General features: G+C 42.7%; 1 protein-coding gene across 5 annotated transcripts in view; it reads left to right on the forward strand.

Annotated features, from left to right (window-relative positions):
- Window positions 1-3,384: 3,384 nt before the first annotated feature.
- Window positions 3,385-17,787, forward strand: part of ATP6V1H (ATPase H+ transporting V1 subunit H) — a 106,907-nt gene continuing 92,504 nt past the window's right edge. For 2 of the 5 annotated variants that reach the window (XM_075584362.1, XM_075584383.1), the window contains exons 1-3: window positions 3,385-3,538; window positions 6,209-6,306; window positions 9,114-9,230. In XM_075584362.1, the coding sequence (XP_075440477.1) occupies window positions 9,127-9,230 (104 nt within the window). In that variant the 5' untranslated portion in view covers window positions 3,385-3,538; window positions 6,209-6,306; window positions 9,114-9,126. Of the gene's footprint in view, window positions 3,539-3,598; window positions 3,798-6,208; window positions 6,307-9,113; window positions 9,231-17,787 lie in introns of those variants that run through there. The other 3 variants (XM_075584370.1, XM_075584375.1, XM_075584379.1) reach the window with 3 other exon arrangements.

The raw sequence follows: 17,787 nt of genomic DNA on the forward strand, positions 1-17,787 counted from the left end.
AATTAAATAGTATGATTCAACAGCACGTGACTGTATCTTTGGTAACCCAGCTATGGCTAGGTGGGTAGATAGTAATAGGGAGATCCCTAATAGATATTCGGGATCTAGTGCTATGTATATAGCTACCTAGAGATATAGGAAAGGAGCCATGGTGAACCCACTCGGAAGAGGTTATGTCTTAATATAGATGTATCAGGGCGTGTAGTATAACGCGCTTTATTGATAAACTTTATGTAGTGTGTGCGTAAACACACTTTGGCATACTATGCGGTAAGTCAAACCTATCATATTATGCCAAAGTGTGTTTTTGTATTCATTGTTAACTAATAAAGTATTTTAACATTACAATTACAATTATACATCTAGTCGTGACAGAGTGCTTGAAGACTGGGTTCCTTTTCTCCTGTATACAATTACGTCCCCATCCAGTCAGCACCTCACCGTGGTTCATTAAATACTCAAGCTGTTGCTGTTTTTTTCTTTACGTGTAGATCCGGACAGACGACGGAGCCCCCTGAATAAGCAGTTTGTCACTGTATGTATGTATATAGCGCCATTAATGCACAGTGCTTCACAGCAGTAATACATGTGACAATCATAAATAACAAATAATACAGATAACACATACAGGGAAGAAGTGCTTCAGACATAAAAGTAACATTTAAGAAAAGGAGTCCCTGCTCCGAAGAGCTTTCAATCTAATTGGTAGGTAGGAAGAACGAGACAGTAGGAGGGTGTTCTAGTAAGTGCGTCTGCAAGGGGCCAAGGTTTATGTATGACGTGTATAATATCAGCCATGGAGCTACTCATATGCTTTGTTAAGAATGTGTGTTTAAAGGTGGGTCTTAAAGGTGGATAGAGAGGGTGCTAGTTGGATATTGAGGGGAAGGGCATTCCAGAGGTGTGTGGCAGTCAGTGAGAAAGGTTTAAGGCGGAGAGGGCTTTAGATACAAAGGGGGTAGAGAGAAGACATCCTTGAGCAGAACGCAAGAGTCGAGATGGAGCATAGCGAGAAATTAGGGCCGAGATGTAAGGAGGAGCAAAAGAGTGTAAAGCTTTAAAAGTGAGGAGGAGAATTGAGTGTGTGATACGGGATTTGATCGGAAGCCAGGAGAGGGATTTTAGCAGGGGAGACGCTGAGACAGATTTAGGAAAGAGTAGAGTGATTCTGGCAGCAGCGTTTAGGATAGATTGTAGGGAGACAGGCGAGAGGCAGGGAGGCCAGCAGATTACAGTAATCGAGACGGGAGAGAATAAGGGCCTGTCAGAGTTTTAGCAGTCGAGCAACAGAGGAAAGGGCGTATCATTGTAATATTGCGTAGGAAAAAGCAACAGGTTTTAGATACGTTTTGAATGTGAGATGTTATCTCTGACGGTTCCATACATCCTGATATTACAGTAAGTCGCCTTTAGTTGTAGGTACTGTAGTGAGCGATTATCAGGCTCAGTGTGAGAAATCTATGGGGAGAGTCAGAAGGGCAGAATATCCCGGGGTTATAGCAGAATGCTGGAGCAGGAATCCAGATCTGTAGAGTGAAGGTCTGTAGAGTCCAGAGGATAGCAGGCAGGAAGAAGTCTAGAGATCTGAAGACAGGGATCCAAACAGGACAAGTAGCAAGCAGGCGAATCCCTGGGGTCAGGGTAGATGGCAAACACAGGACATGTCAGACAGACCAGGGTCAGGGCAAAAGCAGGTAGAAGTAAGCCCAGATTAGGAACCAGGATATCCAAGAGTAGCATAAATAGTCGGTAATGCAGCAAGAGAGCAAAGCAACCTACTCCAGCCAGGAAAGCTGTTGTGAAGCCCTGAATAGAGACATGTGGCTTCTTATAGGCTGTGTGAGACGTGTTGTTGTTGGCTGCAGAGCGTGTGTCCTGACAGCGATCCTCTGAATCTGACAAAGGCCTTGTGGAGCACCATGTTCTTGCTCTGCCTGCTCCTGTGGTCGTGTTGATGGAAGAACTGCGAGACCTCCTGGGCTGAACTTTCCCCCCCTGCTTCGACTTCATGCTGCTGGATGTTCCGGCTGTGTGTGGCAGTGATTATGCTCTATTCCGCGGCCCTTTATTTGCCTGTGCTGTGACCAGGATTGGAGGAGCTCCTCACTCAAGTGGCCATTTTAGGTGCATGCCACACATGCGCCCCCAAATTGATATTAAAAACAGGCATGGGATTTAGCATACCAATTAGACAAAATCACATGAGTAATTTGTGCAGCATTTGTACAGAATGGCACAGCAGAGGGTGTATAATACAAACCAGCAAGTTTTCTCATCTCAGATTGTATTGTATGTCTTTATTTATATAGCGAGATTAATGTACATAGCGCTTCACAGTAGTAATACACGTGGTAATCAAATAAATAACAGATAATATAAATAACAGATCATGGGAATAAGTGCTTCAGACATAAAAGTAACATTAAGGAAGAGGAGTCCCTGCTCCGAGGAGCTTACAATCGAATATTTCCCAGCCGGAAGTATCCTTGCGTGTCACGAAAGCGTCCACAGCTAAGAGAACTTTTTATCCCTTGTATGGGTCATTATGATCCCTTAATTCATTATCCATAGAAAACATTAAATAATTAGGGACACGTGTTAACAGTATTTTTTTTTCAATTAAGAATTAAAATGTGTATATCCATGTGGCTGGCTGTGTTAATATAGCTTCTAGGCCACTGTTCAATACAGTAAAAAGCAAGGTAATGCCCAGTTATCAGTGATGAAATTATTAGAAGTAGATATTAAATACTGTGAAGCGAAGGAATAAATGCATTTTCTTTTGCATTACTTTATTTAAAGCTTAATTATTGATTGTACTTGAGGCATAAATTATTTTTCTTTTGCATAGGACTGTGGCACATTTTTGACTACAAAAATACCACTGGGTAAAAGGATTTGTAGTAGTGAGCTTGTGTCCTTATACATACATCAGCATCACAGTCCTGATCTTTACAACTGATCCTTGAAACCTACGATTGTGTGGCCGGCATAGCACGTGGATCTTGTCCTCAAAGGTACTGAGGGTGAAGTGGCCTTACCAACCTCCTTTTAGATTTATAATCCCAAGCATCAGAAACTGATAGTTACTAAATCAAATGTCCAACTGGTAAACTCAAAGCTTGAATTCATAAAAATGAATGTATAGCTGCCGGGAGTAATATAAATTCCGTGGAAACTAGTAAACGTAAGTAAAGCGCACAAACAAACAGATACAAATAGTTCAACATCTGTCCATACACCCCAACAACGTACGCCTAGTAACGTATTATGTATACATTTAGCAGTTCCACGCACCGATATAAACAGCCCTGTGCAGCCTGTACAGTATGTGTGTGCACACCGCTCTCCTTCCCACTGTCAGCCTACTTCCGGGGTTTTGAATCACGTGACTAGGCTCCCTTGTCACATGACTCTGGCCTCTGCCTCCCTTGTCAGCTGTCCGCCAGCCGCAGAGAGAGAGAGGCGATAGGAAGCTATAGCGGGAGCACGGGGTGAGCCAGCCGTCCCTGGTGCCGGGAATCACACAGTGACGTCGGTGAGTTCCACTCCCATTGTCCCTTTGGAACGCGGTTGGTGCCGCACTATGACACGGTGGCCTCTTGTGCGGAGCTCTGGCCTTCTTGCGCTCGTGGATCAGCCCTGCTGAGTATTACAGAACATGGGGGGTAGAAGACGCACAGCGCTGACCTGCAGGCAGCATTCCAACGGTGGTGCTGGTGTTTACAGCACACCTGTCATCTTCCACACGCATTAGCGTTAGTGAGAGTCCGTGCTTTCCCATTGAAATGTACCGGGTATGTTCTTTGTGCTCTGCCCCCAAATCTCACTGAGATGTTTTTGAAGGGTTTACATCTCTGAGACAGGGCTAGCAAATGTTGCTTGTTAGTGATGGGTTAATTTCAATGAACTTGATCGCTGTCTGTTTTATTTTTTAGCATCATTGGGGTCTGTTTGTCAAAATCATTTTGGTGTTAAATTAACATTGTGAGGTACCTCAAATTGTTTTTCTCCGTGCTTATGTATTGAGGTACTTTTGCGCCGCGATTTGACCAGTGTTAGTAGGAGGCGTTTGGAAGAAGTTTAGCTACTAGGATAATTCTGCATGTTTGTCTTTCCCCAAATCGTAACAAGATTAAAAAAAAAAAAAACATTTTAATGTAGCTGCAAGGTCAGCTACAAATAAATAAAAATGCTGTGTTTCAGTGCATTGCCGTGATACAGACCCCATAGATTTCAATAAAGGGATTTTTAAGTCAGAACGTTTCCATCCAAATATATTTTTTTAACCAAGTTTTCAAAAAGTACGTATAAGTGATATTGGAGTTTAACAGCTGCGATATTACCCGATGGTGGCTAACTTCTGTGTACGTTTCTTATGTAAAAAATCAATCTGGATCGGCCCAAGGTCATAAGAGCTCAATGATGGGCCATATCCATAAAGCAGTGCTATGCTACAAGACCTCTTGGGCTGCGCTTATAGTGCCGGGGGACGCTGACGTCACCCTGCGGTTGCTGGAAAAATCAAATTGAAGTGACTTCCAGCGATCGCAACCAAGTCGTCGCGCCTACTGTAAGCACAATACATTTGTTTTGACGCGACGTCGCTGTCACTGGCACTATAAGCGCAGCCTTACAGTATGGCTTAGTAAATAGGGCCCCTCAAATTCAAGTGATTGGGCTGTAAGGTGTCGTATGGAGTAACACTGCTTAGTAAATATGGCCCAATCACTTGAATGGGGTCGCATCGGAAGGTGTCTTAGGAAGTAGCTCTGTACATCTCTTGTAATGGCCCTTCTCCTGTCTGTGCTAATTGGCCAGGCAGTACAAACGTATTTCATATCCTTCTCTTTCTTCCCTTTTCCAGAGGCATGATGAGTGTATGATGTGTGGTTTGATTGCTTACTATCTGCTGATCAAGAGTTGCACACAGAAGAACTGAGTGTGTGGCAGTTTATGCTGCAGTCCCAGATAGGAACAAATTGCAGTCATATGTTTAATAGATTTTCAAAACAAGAGATTTGACAGCTCAAAAAAAAACTGTACAGGTTAAAAGCCTTTAGGGTGCTAGAAGTGAGGTAGCACCCGAAATCCATTGGACGATCGGGATCGCGTCCGTGTGATCATTACCAAAACGATTAGAATTGCAGCCGCCCCCCACCCCGAAAAGACAAAAATAGAAGGGGTTCCACTTCGATTTTAATCGACCTCCCAGCTCCAACCCGAACATCCCCTAGACAGCATTTAAACAATGATGTACCTAAGGGCTTGTACACAGTGGGCGACGGCGCGCGTGACGTCATGTGCCTGCAGCATAGGCTATCTGTGTGGTCTGGAGGAGGAGACGCGACCAACAGCAGTTTCAATTGAATGTTTGGGGGCGTGTCCATGACGTCACGTAAGCGGTTCGCCCTCTTTGGCTGAACCGCGCACGTGACCCGACTGTCGCGGACAAAATCAAAGGATTTTGTCTCGTGAAAAATGGGTTGTGCCGTCGCGCTCCTGCAAACGTGCACTACTGCCGTGCGCATTGCCTTCTGGTATTTTGATTTCGGCGCTCGCGCCGTCACCCTTACTTGGCTGCAGGCTAATACGGCACAAAGGCCTGTACCAGGTACGTCATATAAAAGCAGCTATAAGGTTTAATGGTTTTTAGGTTTTGGGCCTAAATGTTAAAAGTTGTTAAATAAATGCTGAATCATGAAACTAACTTTAAAAATGTAAGGTTTAATATGCATAAATACAGATTCAATATATGTTGCTTCAACATAACACATTTTAAACATGCCAAACATGGATGATTTATCTGCCACTTCAATGTTTTGCCACTTGTCCCTTTAGTATCTGCTAGATGCAACTAGTCACATTTATAAGGGGTTAAATCCATATGTGGAGCACTGTTACAGTATAGCGGTGGGGGGGGGGGGGGGCAACTCCAGTCCTCAAGGGCCACCAGCAGGTCATGTTTTCAGGATATCCCTGCTTCAGCACAGGAGCCACCTGTACTGAAGCAGGGATATCCTGAAAACCTGACCTGTTGGTGGCCCTTGAGGACTGGAGTTGGCCACTCCTGCAGTATAGTATCCAAGGCTCTGGAATAAATTCAAACAAACCATGTGGATTTCTATTGATGCTACAATACAAGGTCCAGCACTCCCATCCCTGTGTGTGCCTTTGTCTGAATGTTATTGTTTGTCATGTCTTTCAGGGTAGACTTCTCTCTACTTCTGATTTGTGCTGCTAGTTCTTCCCCTGCCTTCATTGTCCTCACACAATCCAGAGGATCCTGCTTGCTACCTGTTCAAGGTGAGTCTGAGGGCTGGAGAGAACTGGGCAGTGTGTAGCTAAATCTGGCTCCACCCTTCAATCGGCTGCTTAGGGGAAAACAAAAACGGGTTGTTTTGTCATCAGAGGTTGCTCCAGATCAGGCCACAAGACTTTGTGAAGGACACACAAGAAACCGGAAGCAGGTTTTTGTAGGTCATGCTAATTTATTCACACAGACTGAGACATATTTTGAAGCAGATTTTTAAATGCTTGTTAGATCATCTGGAATAGTAAGTATTTCTATACCATGAGAACGTGTGCTTAAAGTCGCGGCGACGCTGCGTCACAACAAATGTATTGAATTATTCGTGTGCGCTTATAGTAGGAGCGGCGCGAAGCAGCGACGGCTTGATCGCTGGAAGTCAATTACATTTGATTTTTCAGCGACCGCAGTGGACGTTAGCGTCGCCGTAGCAAGGACTATAAGCGCGGCCTTAGGCCATCAATATTTAACCATTCTGCTGCTAATCAATAATAATACAAAAAAAACATAAATTCTATCTATCAGTTTGTTTGTCCAGCTATACAAATCCACGTGTGTGTGGCTAGAAAGATATTATATATATATATATATATATATATATATATATATATATATATATATATATATATATATATATATATATAATATATATATATATATATATATATATATATACATATATATATATATATATACATACATATATATATATATATACATATACATATACATATACATATATATACATACATACACATACACATACACACACAGTGGTCGACAAATCACCAAAAAATCTACTCTCCACACAAAAAAATCTACTCGCCACCTAGTACCACCTAGTACCACACGTGTGCTGCTTGGGCCAATAGGCGCTCGCCACGATGTTAAATCCACTCGCCCGGGGCGAGCAAATGTATAGGTTTGTCGAACACTGTATATATATATATATATATATATATATATATATATATATATATATATATATATATATATATATATATAATAAATTATTAAAAAAATATATATACTGTATATATTATTATTTATTTTTTTTCCCTTTCAGAAAGTTGTTCGGCCATACAAATCCACACGCCTAGAGCCACCAAACTTGGCATGCTATCTAATGGGATCAAAAGGAAGAGCGTAGGTGTGGGCATTGGTGTGTGTGTGACTCCGCTCCCCACACTCTTCCTTTTGATACTATTAGTTTGCACGCCAAGTTTAGTGGCTCTAGGATTAAACGTGTGGTTTTCTATGGCCGGACAAACAAACTTGTGGAATTATTATATTTATCCAGGGCTCTACAAATGCACTGACCCCCTCGCCTGGGACGAGTGCATTTTACTCACTGTTGAGACTTACCGGCAGCATGGTGCTGTGTCTCCTGGCATTCTCTTTCTTCTCCCTCTGCAACTCTTGGCATTCTCCTGCAGCTTATGTGAAAAGGGGCGCGTGGCGTCATGATAACGGGATGCCACGTGACGCCCGCGTGATGTCGTGACACCACGTAGCGACCTGTTATCATGGCAATGCGGTGTCATTTGACGCCTCGCGCCCATTTTCACGGAAGCTGCAGGAGAATGCCGGGAGTTGAAGGGGGGAAAAGGAGAATGCCAGGAGACGCTGCACCACTTCACCGCACCACGCCACTGGTAAGTCTCGCCAGCGGGTAAATGAAGGGGATTAGAGAGGGACGATTTTTTTTTGGGGGGTGGGCGAGTGGCTTTTTTGGGTGGGAGCGTGAGGCCATGAGCAGGGTCCAGACAGGTTTGGAGGGCATGGATGGGAAAGATGTAGGGGTTACACAGTTGATGGGGATGTTAGAAATTGCAAAAAAAATATTTTGAACTTTCCCTATTTTGGACACCCCCTCCCCCCTGGGGGGCAATTCCGTGTGTCCTATCTATCTATCTATCTATCTATCTATCTATCTATCTATCTATCTATCTATCTAATCATACATGTACGTCTGGGCAGCTAGCACTGCAGTAGCTAGGTAATCAGTGGGGAGAGACAGCTTGAGCTTCACTACACCCAGTAATAATCAAATTGCTACATGAAAATGCTTGGTACCGCACCGTGCATGTACATAACCTGATTTTTAGGGGTTTTGATCCTATTAGATAGCATGCCAAGTTTGGTGGCTCTAGGGTTAAACCTGTGGTTTTCTATGGCCGGACAAACAAACATTTATTTAAACAAATAAAAAATGTATTTATTTATTTTGCTGGGAAAACCAATGATATCAACCAAAACAAAAAGAAAGCCAAAGTTATCTCGCAAATTTTAAATGCCACTAGGTGCACAATCGATAAGAACTGGAAACAATCTACCCCCCATCTTTAAATCAAATAAATAATAAACTCTGGCATATAGTTTATATGGGAAAACTTTCATCTTATCTGGATGGCGCCACCTTGCAATTCTCAGAGCCTTGGGCCCCTTGGTTCCGACATGCAGGTATATCCCCATATCTAGACTAAAATACTATGAACGCTGTGATTTATGTGGTATCTAAATTGATGCTCACTATATTATATATGTACAAATGCTATTCCCCTCCCCTCTTTCCTAATCCCTCCCCAAATGTGATACTTCCAGATTATATGTACCAATTTTCCCCTTATTCTTGAAAAATGATCCATAAAAGTTTAAGTAATAAAAAAACAAAAATCGCTATCCGAGTTGACGCTGCAGCTTTGTTTTTCACTTTGACAGTTTTCGTTATATGCGCTGTGAACAAATGATACATGTTACAGCAAAACTGTAGATCTCATTTGCTGTTCATGGCTTTGTTTAGCAGAGGAGAAAAGATGGACATCCGAGGTGCTGTCGATGCTGCTGTCCCAACAAACATCATTGCGGCCAAGGCTGCAGAAGTGCGTGCAAACAAAGTCAACTGGCAGTCATATCTGCAGTAAGTGTACATTGTGCCTGCTGGGTCATTTCCACGTGGTTTGGTTTATCTGCTCGTGTACTTTAAATATACTTTTTCCAGACAAGTATGTTTTGTGCAGCTTTCTTCTGTCAGAAAAAGACCGTATTAAGCAGAGATATAGGTGGGAGTTTTGTTTATTCTTGTTTCGTTGTGTTGGGAAACACCATTGTGGCAGCACTTGGTCTTTGACACATGCTAATTGCTAAGAGAGCATTGATGTTCAATACTCCGCATGCTCTAATATACTGTACAGTACATGCTTACTGTTGGGAAAATGGTTCTATTACATGTAGTTATCAGCAATACATTCGCCACAGTGTTTGAATGTTCTCTGCATTCTGATAGACACAAAAGAACACACAGCAGTGAAAATATGTACTATAACACCCCAATTATTGAAATTCAGTGTGTTCCCTAACTTTAAAGGTTGAGAAAAATAGGTTGAGGTGACTGCCGCTCCAAACCAAAAAAATGGGGAAACTCACCAGCCAAAAAGGATTAAAAACAATTTATTAAACTACATAAAAAACATGTACAAACAAAGGAGTGTTTCCTGTGTTTTGTACATTTTTTTTAATGTAGTTTAATAAATAGTTTTTAATCCTTTTTGGCTTATGAGTTTCTCCATTTTTTTGGGTTTGGAGCGGCAGTCACCTCAAATTATTTTTGCATTTTCTACCTGATCGATTTGAAGAGACATCTTTTTGGGGGACCATTGGAGGATCTGTGCAGTTAGCTGCGCTTCATATTCACAGCGGCAGCAGGAGATGCAGGACGGTGATTTTTTTGTGAGTAGTGGTTAGTCCACACCGGGGACTTAGGGTTTTAGTCTATGAGTTTTACTTGCTGTACGTGTGGCATTCACTAGTCCACTTCAGGTGATATACTCCATTTGTACTTAATCAATTTAACCCTTTTATATGTCTCCTCCTGCTCTTAATTATTTTTGCATATTTTAAAGCTGCACCAACTAGCCTCCCAACCCGGCTTTTGCTCTGGTTATTATACTGCGTATCTTTTTTTACAATTCTGTGGTCGTTTGTCCCCCTCGAGCCTGTACTCGTTTTTTCTGGTTGCACTACTAAAAAGGTCGAGACACTCGATTTTCGCAGACAAATGGCGGCAAAAAAAGGTGTTAGCAGTTAGCTTTTTTTTTTTTTTACCTTAGTGTTCTAACATTCATGCAGATCATAGTGCATGTTTTATTAAAAAAAAAAAATTGATTAATTTTCAACCATTTGTATGTAAACCAAGTACAATGATCCTGCCCCCCCCCTCCCCACACAGTAGATTACTTTTTAGATACTTTCTCGTATCTGATGTCAAAGAAATCTAATTATATTCTACAGTAATTTGTGATAAAGCAAAAGTCGAGTGGTGTCTAAATGTACTATCACAGAACAAAAATGTCTATTTAGAACACTGTTATTTTGATCTTGATACATGTTTCTAGTTTTCTTTATGTGAGCATAAGACATACAAAAGTGCAATGACTCCAATATATAACTGGATGGATCCAGTGCAGAGGGGTCTTCCATCCAATCAAGCAACAACAAAGCATATGATGCAGTGTAAACTCTCACACAGCAGATCACAAATAGTAACTGAAATAGCGATATTCAGGTCTGAAACTCGCACATATATATTCGCACATATGCGCACGCGTACATACATATTCAGACACATACGCACACATACATATGCGCGTGCGCACATATACACACACGTGTTAACTGAGGAAAGATAGTCCCTTTATGCTGCACTGAGAAACACCCTTTGCAGAGTAAAAATGATACTTTAATGGTTAATGAAGAAAATATTAATGTTTGGAACTTGAAAGTGACGACGCAGAAAAAATTAACTGTATTAAAACAATTAAAAATGGAGTTAGTGTGTGCGAGTGGGACGCTTACACATATATTGTGCACCACAGGTAATGTATATTATTTATATATACTTTAATAAGGATCAGAATAATTACAAGTGGATCTGCACATAGTGAAGAAAGGCGTCTCGTGGTGGAGATGTGTGTATTACTGAAGCAGATATTTTGACCCTCACCAAATCGGTTGCAGGAGTTGCATATTAGCCACCAGAGTTAGGAGGCAGAGTTTGAATTGGCTAGTGCCAATTCCTATATAACTTTATTACACCACAGAAGTGGGTAGGTTCTTAGTAGTTGAACCTCCCACCAGCAAACAGGTATGCTGATTATTTGTTTGGTTAAGTAGAGGTGTCTCATCAGTAGGTTCTTTGATGAAATCCTACTTTAAAGCCTCATCAATGGAGGTAATATAATAATGAAGCGGAGAGGCACCCCTATATATAGTACTAGATACTTGACTCTGAATTGCTAGTACTGTATCTGATATATTATCTATCTACTACTAGATGTAAACTGCTTATGGTAAAGTATTACACATTCTATGTCAGAGTGCTGTGTTGACCACGGACACAGTCTCCCTAAGCGCTCTGACTTGCCACCTCACACGCTTCTCCGATGAGCCGGCGTCACACACACACACACACACACACACACACACACACACACACACACACACACACACACACACACAATACACTTGCGTGTATGTGTATATTTGTGAATGTGCACAATAAATGAGTTCTTCAGTATTAGGTGATACCTTTTTTATTTGGACTAACAATTTATGTCATATGACAAGCTTTCGAGAGTTCTCTCTTCCTCAGGTCAGCAAAACTGATTAACAAAGGAATTTATGGCTAAAACAGTGTTTGGGAGAGCAGGGAAAAAAACAGATGTACTGTAGGTAATTACAAACAATTGTGATAGTGTGTGAGAAACCCCATATCCGCATTAAGTCCTCTTGTTTTGGTGTCGGTCTTATCATTCTGAGTTCAAATGTTTTCCGTTCTTGGGTGCATTTAAACATTCCATTGAGGATTTTGATTTTTAAATCATTTATGGAATTATCTGGTAGTGAGAAATAATGTCCCATAGGTGAGCAGTATCTTCCTTCTTCGTGGTGAAGTATAGAGTGTCTGTGCATATTCATTCTGCTTTGAAGTTTTTGGCTGGTTTCCCCAATGTATTTGTTGTATTGAATCATATACACCACATTCCTGGATGTGCAGAAGTATGATCCTTTAACATTGAGTGTTCCATGGTTGTGACTGGCTATAGGATCTAGACATATGTTTGCAGAGTTTGCAACATGTGTTGTTGCACAAAAGTCATTAATGAGGTTTCTGCGCTCGCACTGTCTTCTAAAGTCCTTTTAACCCGTTTGACCTGATATTAATGTAGCGCACTTTCTCCCATCCCCTGGGAGATGTGTGACTACAGTGTATGTGTGGTGCAATACCTGTGGCGCACAGGAGATGAGTCTCCGCTGCTGGGAACCTGGTGTATACCTGAGTCGATGTTCAGTAGCGCCTCCACCTGTAGCGGGATTCTACCATGTGGAATGACCCTGTTACAGGAACTCCATGCAGCAAAACACACTTTATAAAGTATAACAGTTTTAATGCACAGCCTTATTATATACATACATATCCACCCGGTCACGCACGACCGTATGTCTCACACCCAATGCATAGTCCCACACCTAAGGGGCCCTCGGCAACCACCCACCCGGGTGTCCCCGAATAAGTAGTCCCACACAAAATTTGTAGGTCAGCCTTGCCCACTAGAACAGAGGTGTACGTTGGTGCACTTGTTGTGTTGAGGTACCTGCCGGGTGGTTCCACACCCGGCCGCGCTGTAGGATGGGATCCACGGATCCAGAGTGGTGAACCGCAACGCCTCTGCCTCTTCGATGGGTGGGTCCCACATGGATTGTAGCACCTTTTTAATCGTCTCTGTAGTAGCAGGTGTCTGGTCCCAGACCACTTGAGTCCAGGATGCAGCCGCGTCCTGGCTTGGTCCCCATCACTGGTGCTACAGGGACAGTGTCTCTATCTACTGAGCTTGTCCCTGCAGCAACCACAAGCTGAAAGGGGAGTCGGGGCCTAACAAGGGGTTTCTGGCCTAGTGCAGGTGCCAGAGACACCTGCACACACAACCTACCTCTTCCTTGTCCCAGCTCCGACTGGCGGTGCTCTCAGAGCGCGCCAAATGTATCCTTTGCTCAGCAGGGAAATCCTAAAGACCTATTGCGCAGCACGTGACTGTAGCCCCTGGGGCTGCTGGGGGTTGTAGTCCCCAGCGGATCTATTCTATGTATGTATAAAATGTATGAGCCTCCAGGATGCCAGTAAAACAATTCTAATGAGATCGCAACTATTGCTGTAATAAAGTAACCTGTTTGACCACAATTAGGGATAGATGCAGGCAGGTCGCTCGATACACAGCCTGCTGGTGGTTACAGAAAGACGTGCAACATCACAGCATACGGGTCCCTACGCGTTTCATCACTCCACGTGACTTCTTCAGGGGAAAAGGTAACGGACTAGCCTGAAACCTTTTAAAGCCTTTGTCAGCTCCCTAAATCAGCTGTATCTGATTACTGATGTTGTGCAACCCTATATTGAGCAAAGCAAATGCAAAAACACTACATGTGATCTAATTTACCTAAATGAACAGCGGTGGCAAGATTCTATTGGCAATAAACGTGAAGGGACAAATCTAACTAACCCTGCACAACAGAAACAATCCTTGTACCTTAAAATATAAACAAATACATAAATAAGTGCATATGGCTCTGATTTCATATTAACAACATAACTTTAAATCGTGCAAAACCGCAACATGATAATATTATTACTAATCTAGTACCATAAAAATGCACAATTTGAAGAGGAAACTAGGATATTGATCAACATATGGTCCCTTAAACATAATAAAAACGTACATGTGTAATAGGGATGGAAAAGTGAGGGGGAGGGAGGGGGAGCATGGGAGGGTAAAGGAGGAATGGGGAGGAGATGGGGGCAGGGGGAAAGGAAGAATAAGTAGAAATGAAATGGAACAATAAAACATGACCGATCATAATGCAAAGAGTTTGTCAGGAGGACACAAGTACCATGCACAAATAGAACTATACTAATGTACTGGTGTCAATACACTCCTCTGTAGCTGAACGGTGCTATTTCTAGCTCCACTGATCTTCCCGGTTCCCGAGATACTTACTGGTGTTTTAGCTCTGATACAAGAAATCAAAATTTGCTGCCTATTGGATGACTGCTGGTGCCGTCTTTAAAACTGCAGGTGGGAACATTGGCAACTATACTTGTATTTGGGTCAGGAACCCGGGAGTCTCCGGAGCAAGAAATATTGGTGTTCAGCTCTAGAGGAAATCCCGGATCGAATTCTGTAACAAGACATAAAACAGTAATGCGTAAAAAAAAGGAGTCCCTTGAATGTAACATGCTTGCTGGATGGTAGATTGATGAATTGCAGAGCAGTGGATAAGATGATCTTTACATATTTCATACATCACCTTCCCACAAGCGAAGTATTCGCAGGTTGCATTGCAGCTATGGGGCTCCTTTTTTCCTCCTGAAGGGAAGTACCACTCTTAGGCCTCGGGCCGCGCTGATCCGCGCTCCTGCTCTGCCTCGCCTGCTCAAACTGGAGCTTTTTTGTGTCCTGGCAGGCAAAGCAGTGAGCACGCTTTGGGGGCGGGGCAAAGCCGAGGCGAGGCGGGGCTAGTCCCTCGCTCCCATTGGATGTGAGCGGTCACGTGACCGCTCCTCCGCTTCCCTGAGCGGTAAATTTTAAATTTGCCTGTCTGCTCAGAATTTCTCAGCCTCCGCACGCGTGCGGAAGCAGCTGCTAAAGCTCAGCACAGCCCTATCTACTATGTCCCAGGCCTTTTGTGGGAATGAGCCAAGAAGTGCCCAAGATGTAGCCCCCCCCCCTTGATCTTTGAATGGTGTGTTCCTTTTTTTCCCTTTTGTATTGTTGACTTTTTGGCAGTGTGTAGCCCCTTTTTTTTGCACTTTACTGTGATATTTGTAGTGTGTAAATCAGAGTGTTTGTCTTCCTTGTCCCCCTTCATCCTGGGTTTACCCCTCTTTGGGTAGTTGCATCTTGACAGTGCCCTGTGTAATATGATCTATTTATGAGACTTGTTTGCTCTCTTTGCATTAAATTGCTTTGTGTTTGACCTCTATTAGTGTCACAGCTGTTTTTGAGTGCTGCAGGTACTCGTTTATTTTGGTATCTGTCTAGGGTTTAGGGAGACCCTTATACCTGCGTGCACCACTTTTTTTGCTTATATATGTAGTAGTAGTGCTGATTGACTAGATTCTGCAATAATGTATTATGTGACACACGGTTCTTATCCTTGTGAGTGTTGGGCCTCATTTATAGTTAAATACAAACAAAGTATACAGCTCACTATAGTTATGAAGTGGTGCCCAGGAGTGCGTTTGAATAATGAGCTTCTAGTTGGTAGACGGAGGCACTAATATGCTCTTGCCTTCCAACTTTTTGTGTACTCATTTATAGTTGCAGCGTCAGTGCGCGCGCACAACCGCGTGACGTCACTCGCGTGTTGTGCCCGAAACCTGCACTGCAGGCACCGAGAGGCGACAGGGAGGCGTTGTCGTGACGTCACGTGAGCGGTTCACACTCATTTGCGGAACCGCTCACGTGATGTGGCCGTCGCGCGGCAAAAACAATTTCCAAAGTCTGTTAAAAAATCGTGCGCTTGAACGCGTTGCGCGCGCTCAGTGGAAAACATTTTCTTTTGTTTTGGGGGTGCCGCATGTGCATTGCCACTTCAACTGAGGTCTCGTTATGTATGTAGTGCTTGCTGCATATTTTAATGTTATTGTCAGCCACTCCTTCGCTGTACTCCTATGCACATATTAAATACAGGACAAATTTATTCAGAAAGTACCTCCACTCTATTTTGAGAAACATATGTGTTAAAGAAAACTTTAAAGCTGCAGTTCAGTCTATATCCTGCATGTGTGTTTTTTTTAATAAATCAGTTCTGTAGTAAGAAAAAATACTTTTAGCATTTTCGGTTTTAAAAAAAACAACTTTGAAAGACCAATTTTCTTGTATTCTATTTTAACAAGCATTTGCTAAGGCACTGCCCCTTCATGGCCTGTCACAAACCCAGGCACACCCCTTTGTCAGCACTGCCCTCCCTCTCTCTAAACGTGCACTAGCATCTGGTCACATGATCTTCCTCATACAGTAGTACATTCAAGGAAGCTGGAGAAAAGGGATCAGCCATGCATAGCAGCTCGGATAGGCGATTTCAAACTTATTACAGTGTTTATTCCATTCATTGCACGTGTATATAATGTAAAATTGTAATAATTCCATTTATAGCAAACGTGTATATGTGAATATTATTTAGATGTATATGTATGTTACTGAAATGTGGAGTGAGTGTGTAGGTAAATACACACAATACACTTCCACTGCATATATATATATATATATATATATATATATATATATATATATATATATATATATATATATATATATATATATATATATATTATATATATATATATATATATATTATATATATTATATATGTATGTATATGTGAAGTTATGTGAGTAAAAAAGTGACAAAAACCCTCCATAGCAAGGCAAATAGCAAATGGAAATGTTACTGTATGCTCATTTGTATGTATATATATATTTATATACACACACACTTCAAATACGGATAGTGATTCACGTAAATGATATATATATTCACTTTCTGGGAGTATAAGAGTGACTGTCCTGTTGTTCCTTTTTTTGTATCCATCATTGAATGGTATGCACCCTCTCTTTACGTTTATTTTATACTAGCTGAGAGACCCGGCGTTGCCCGGGATGTAATGTTCCCGCTCCTCTCTCTCTCCTCACCCCTCCCCCTCTCTCTGTTTGTCCCCCATTCACATCAATCCAGTTCCCCCCCTCCCTCCTTTACAGCTTCATGCAGTGTGTGTGCGTCAGTCATTGTGTGTGCGTCAGTCAGTCAGTGTGTGTGCGCGCGCGTCAGTGAGTCTGACGCAGAAACACAAACACACACACAGACTGACTGACGCACACACACACACAGTCAGTGTGTGCGTGTGTGTGTGCCTCAGTCAGTCAGTGTGTGCGTGCGGCAGTCAGTCAGTCATTCAGTCAGTGTGTGGGTGTGGGGGTGTGCGCGCGCGCGCGTCAGTAAGTGTGTGTGTGTCAGTCAGTGTGTGTGTGTGTGTCAGTCAGTGTGTGTCAGTCAGTGTGTGTGTGTCAGTGTGTGTGTGTGTCAGTGTGTGTGTGTGTGTGTGTGTGTGTCAGTGTCAGTGTGTGTGTGTGTCAGTGTATGTGTGTGTGTGTACCATTCATTGTGTGTGTGTGCGCGCGCGCGTCAGTCTGTGTGTGTGCGCGCGTGGGTGTGGGGGTGTGCGCGCGTGCGTCAGTCAGTGTGTGTGTGTGTTTGTTTGTGTCAGTGTGTGTGTGTGTGTGTGTCAGTGTGTGTGTGTGTGTGTGTCAGTGTGTGTGTGTGTGTGTGTGTGTGTGTGTGTGTGTGTGTGCAGCAGTCAGTGTGTGTGTGTGCAGCAGTCAGTGGGTGTGTGTGCAGCAGTCAGTGTGTGTGTGTGTGTGTGCG

This window comes from Ascaphus truei, chromosome 2 (assembly GCF_040206685.1).
Source record: "Ascaphus truei isolate aAscTru1 chromosome 2, aAscTru1.hap1, whole genome shotgun sequence".
Lineage (NCBI taxonomy): Eukaryota > Metazoa > Chordata > Amphibia > Anura > Ascaphidae > Ascaphus > Ascaphus truei.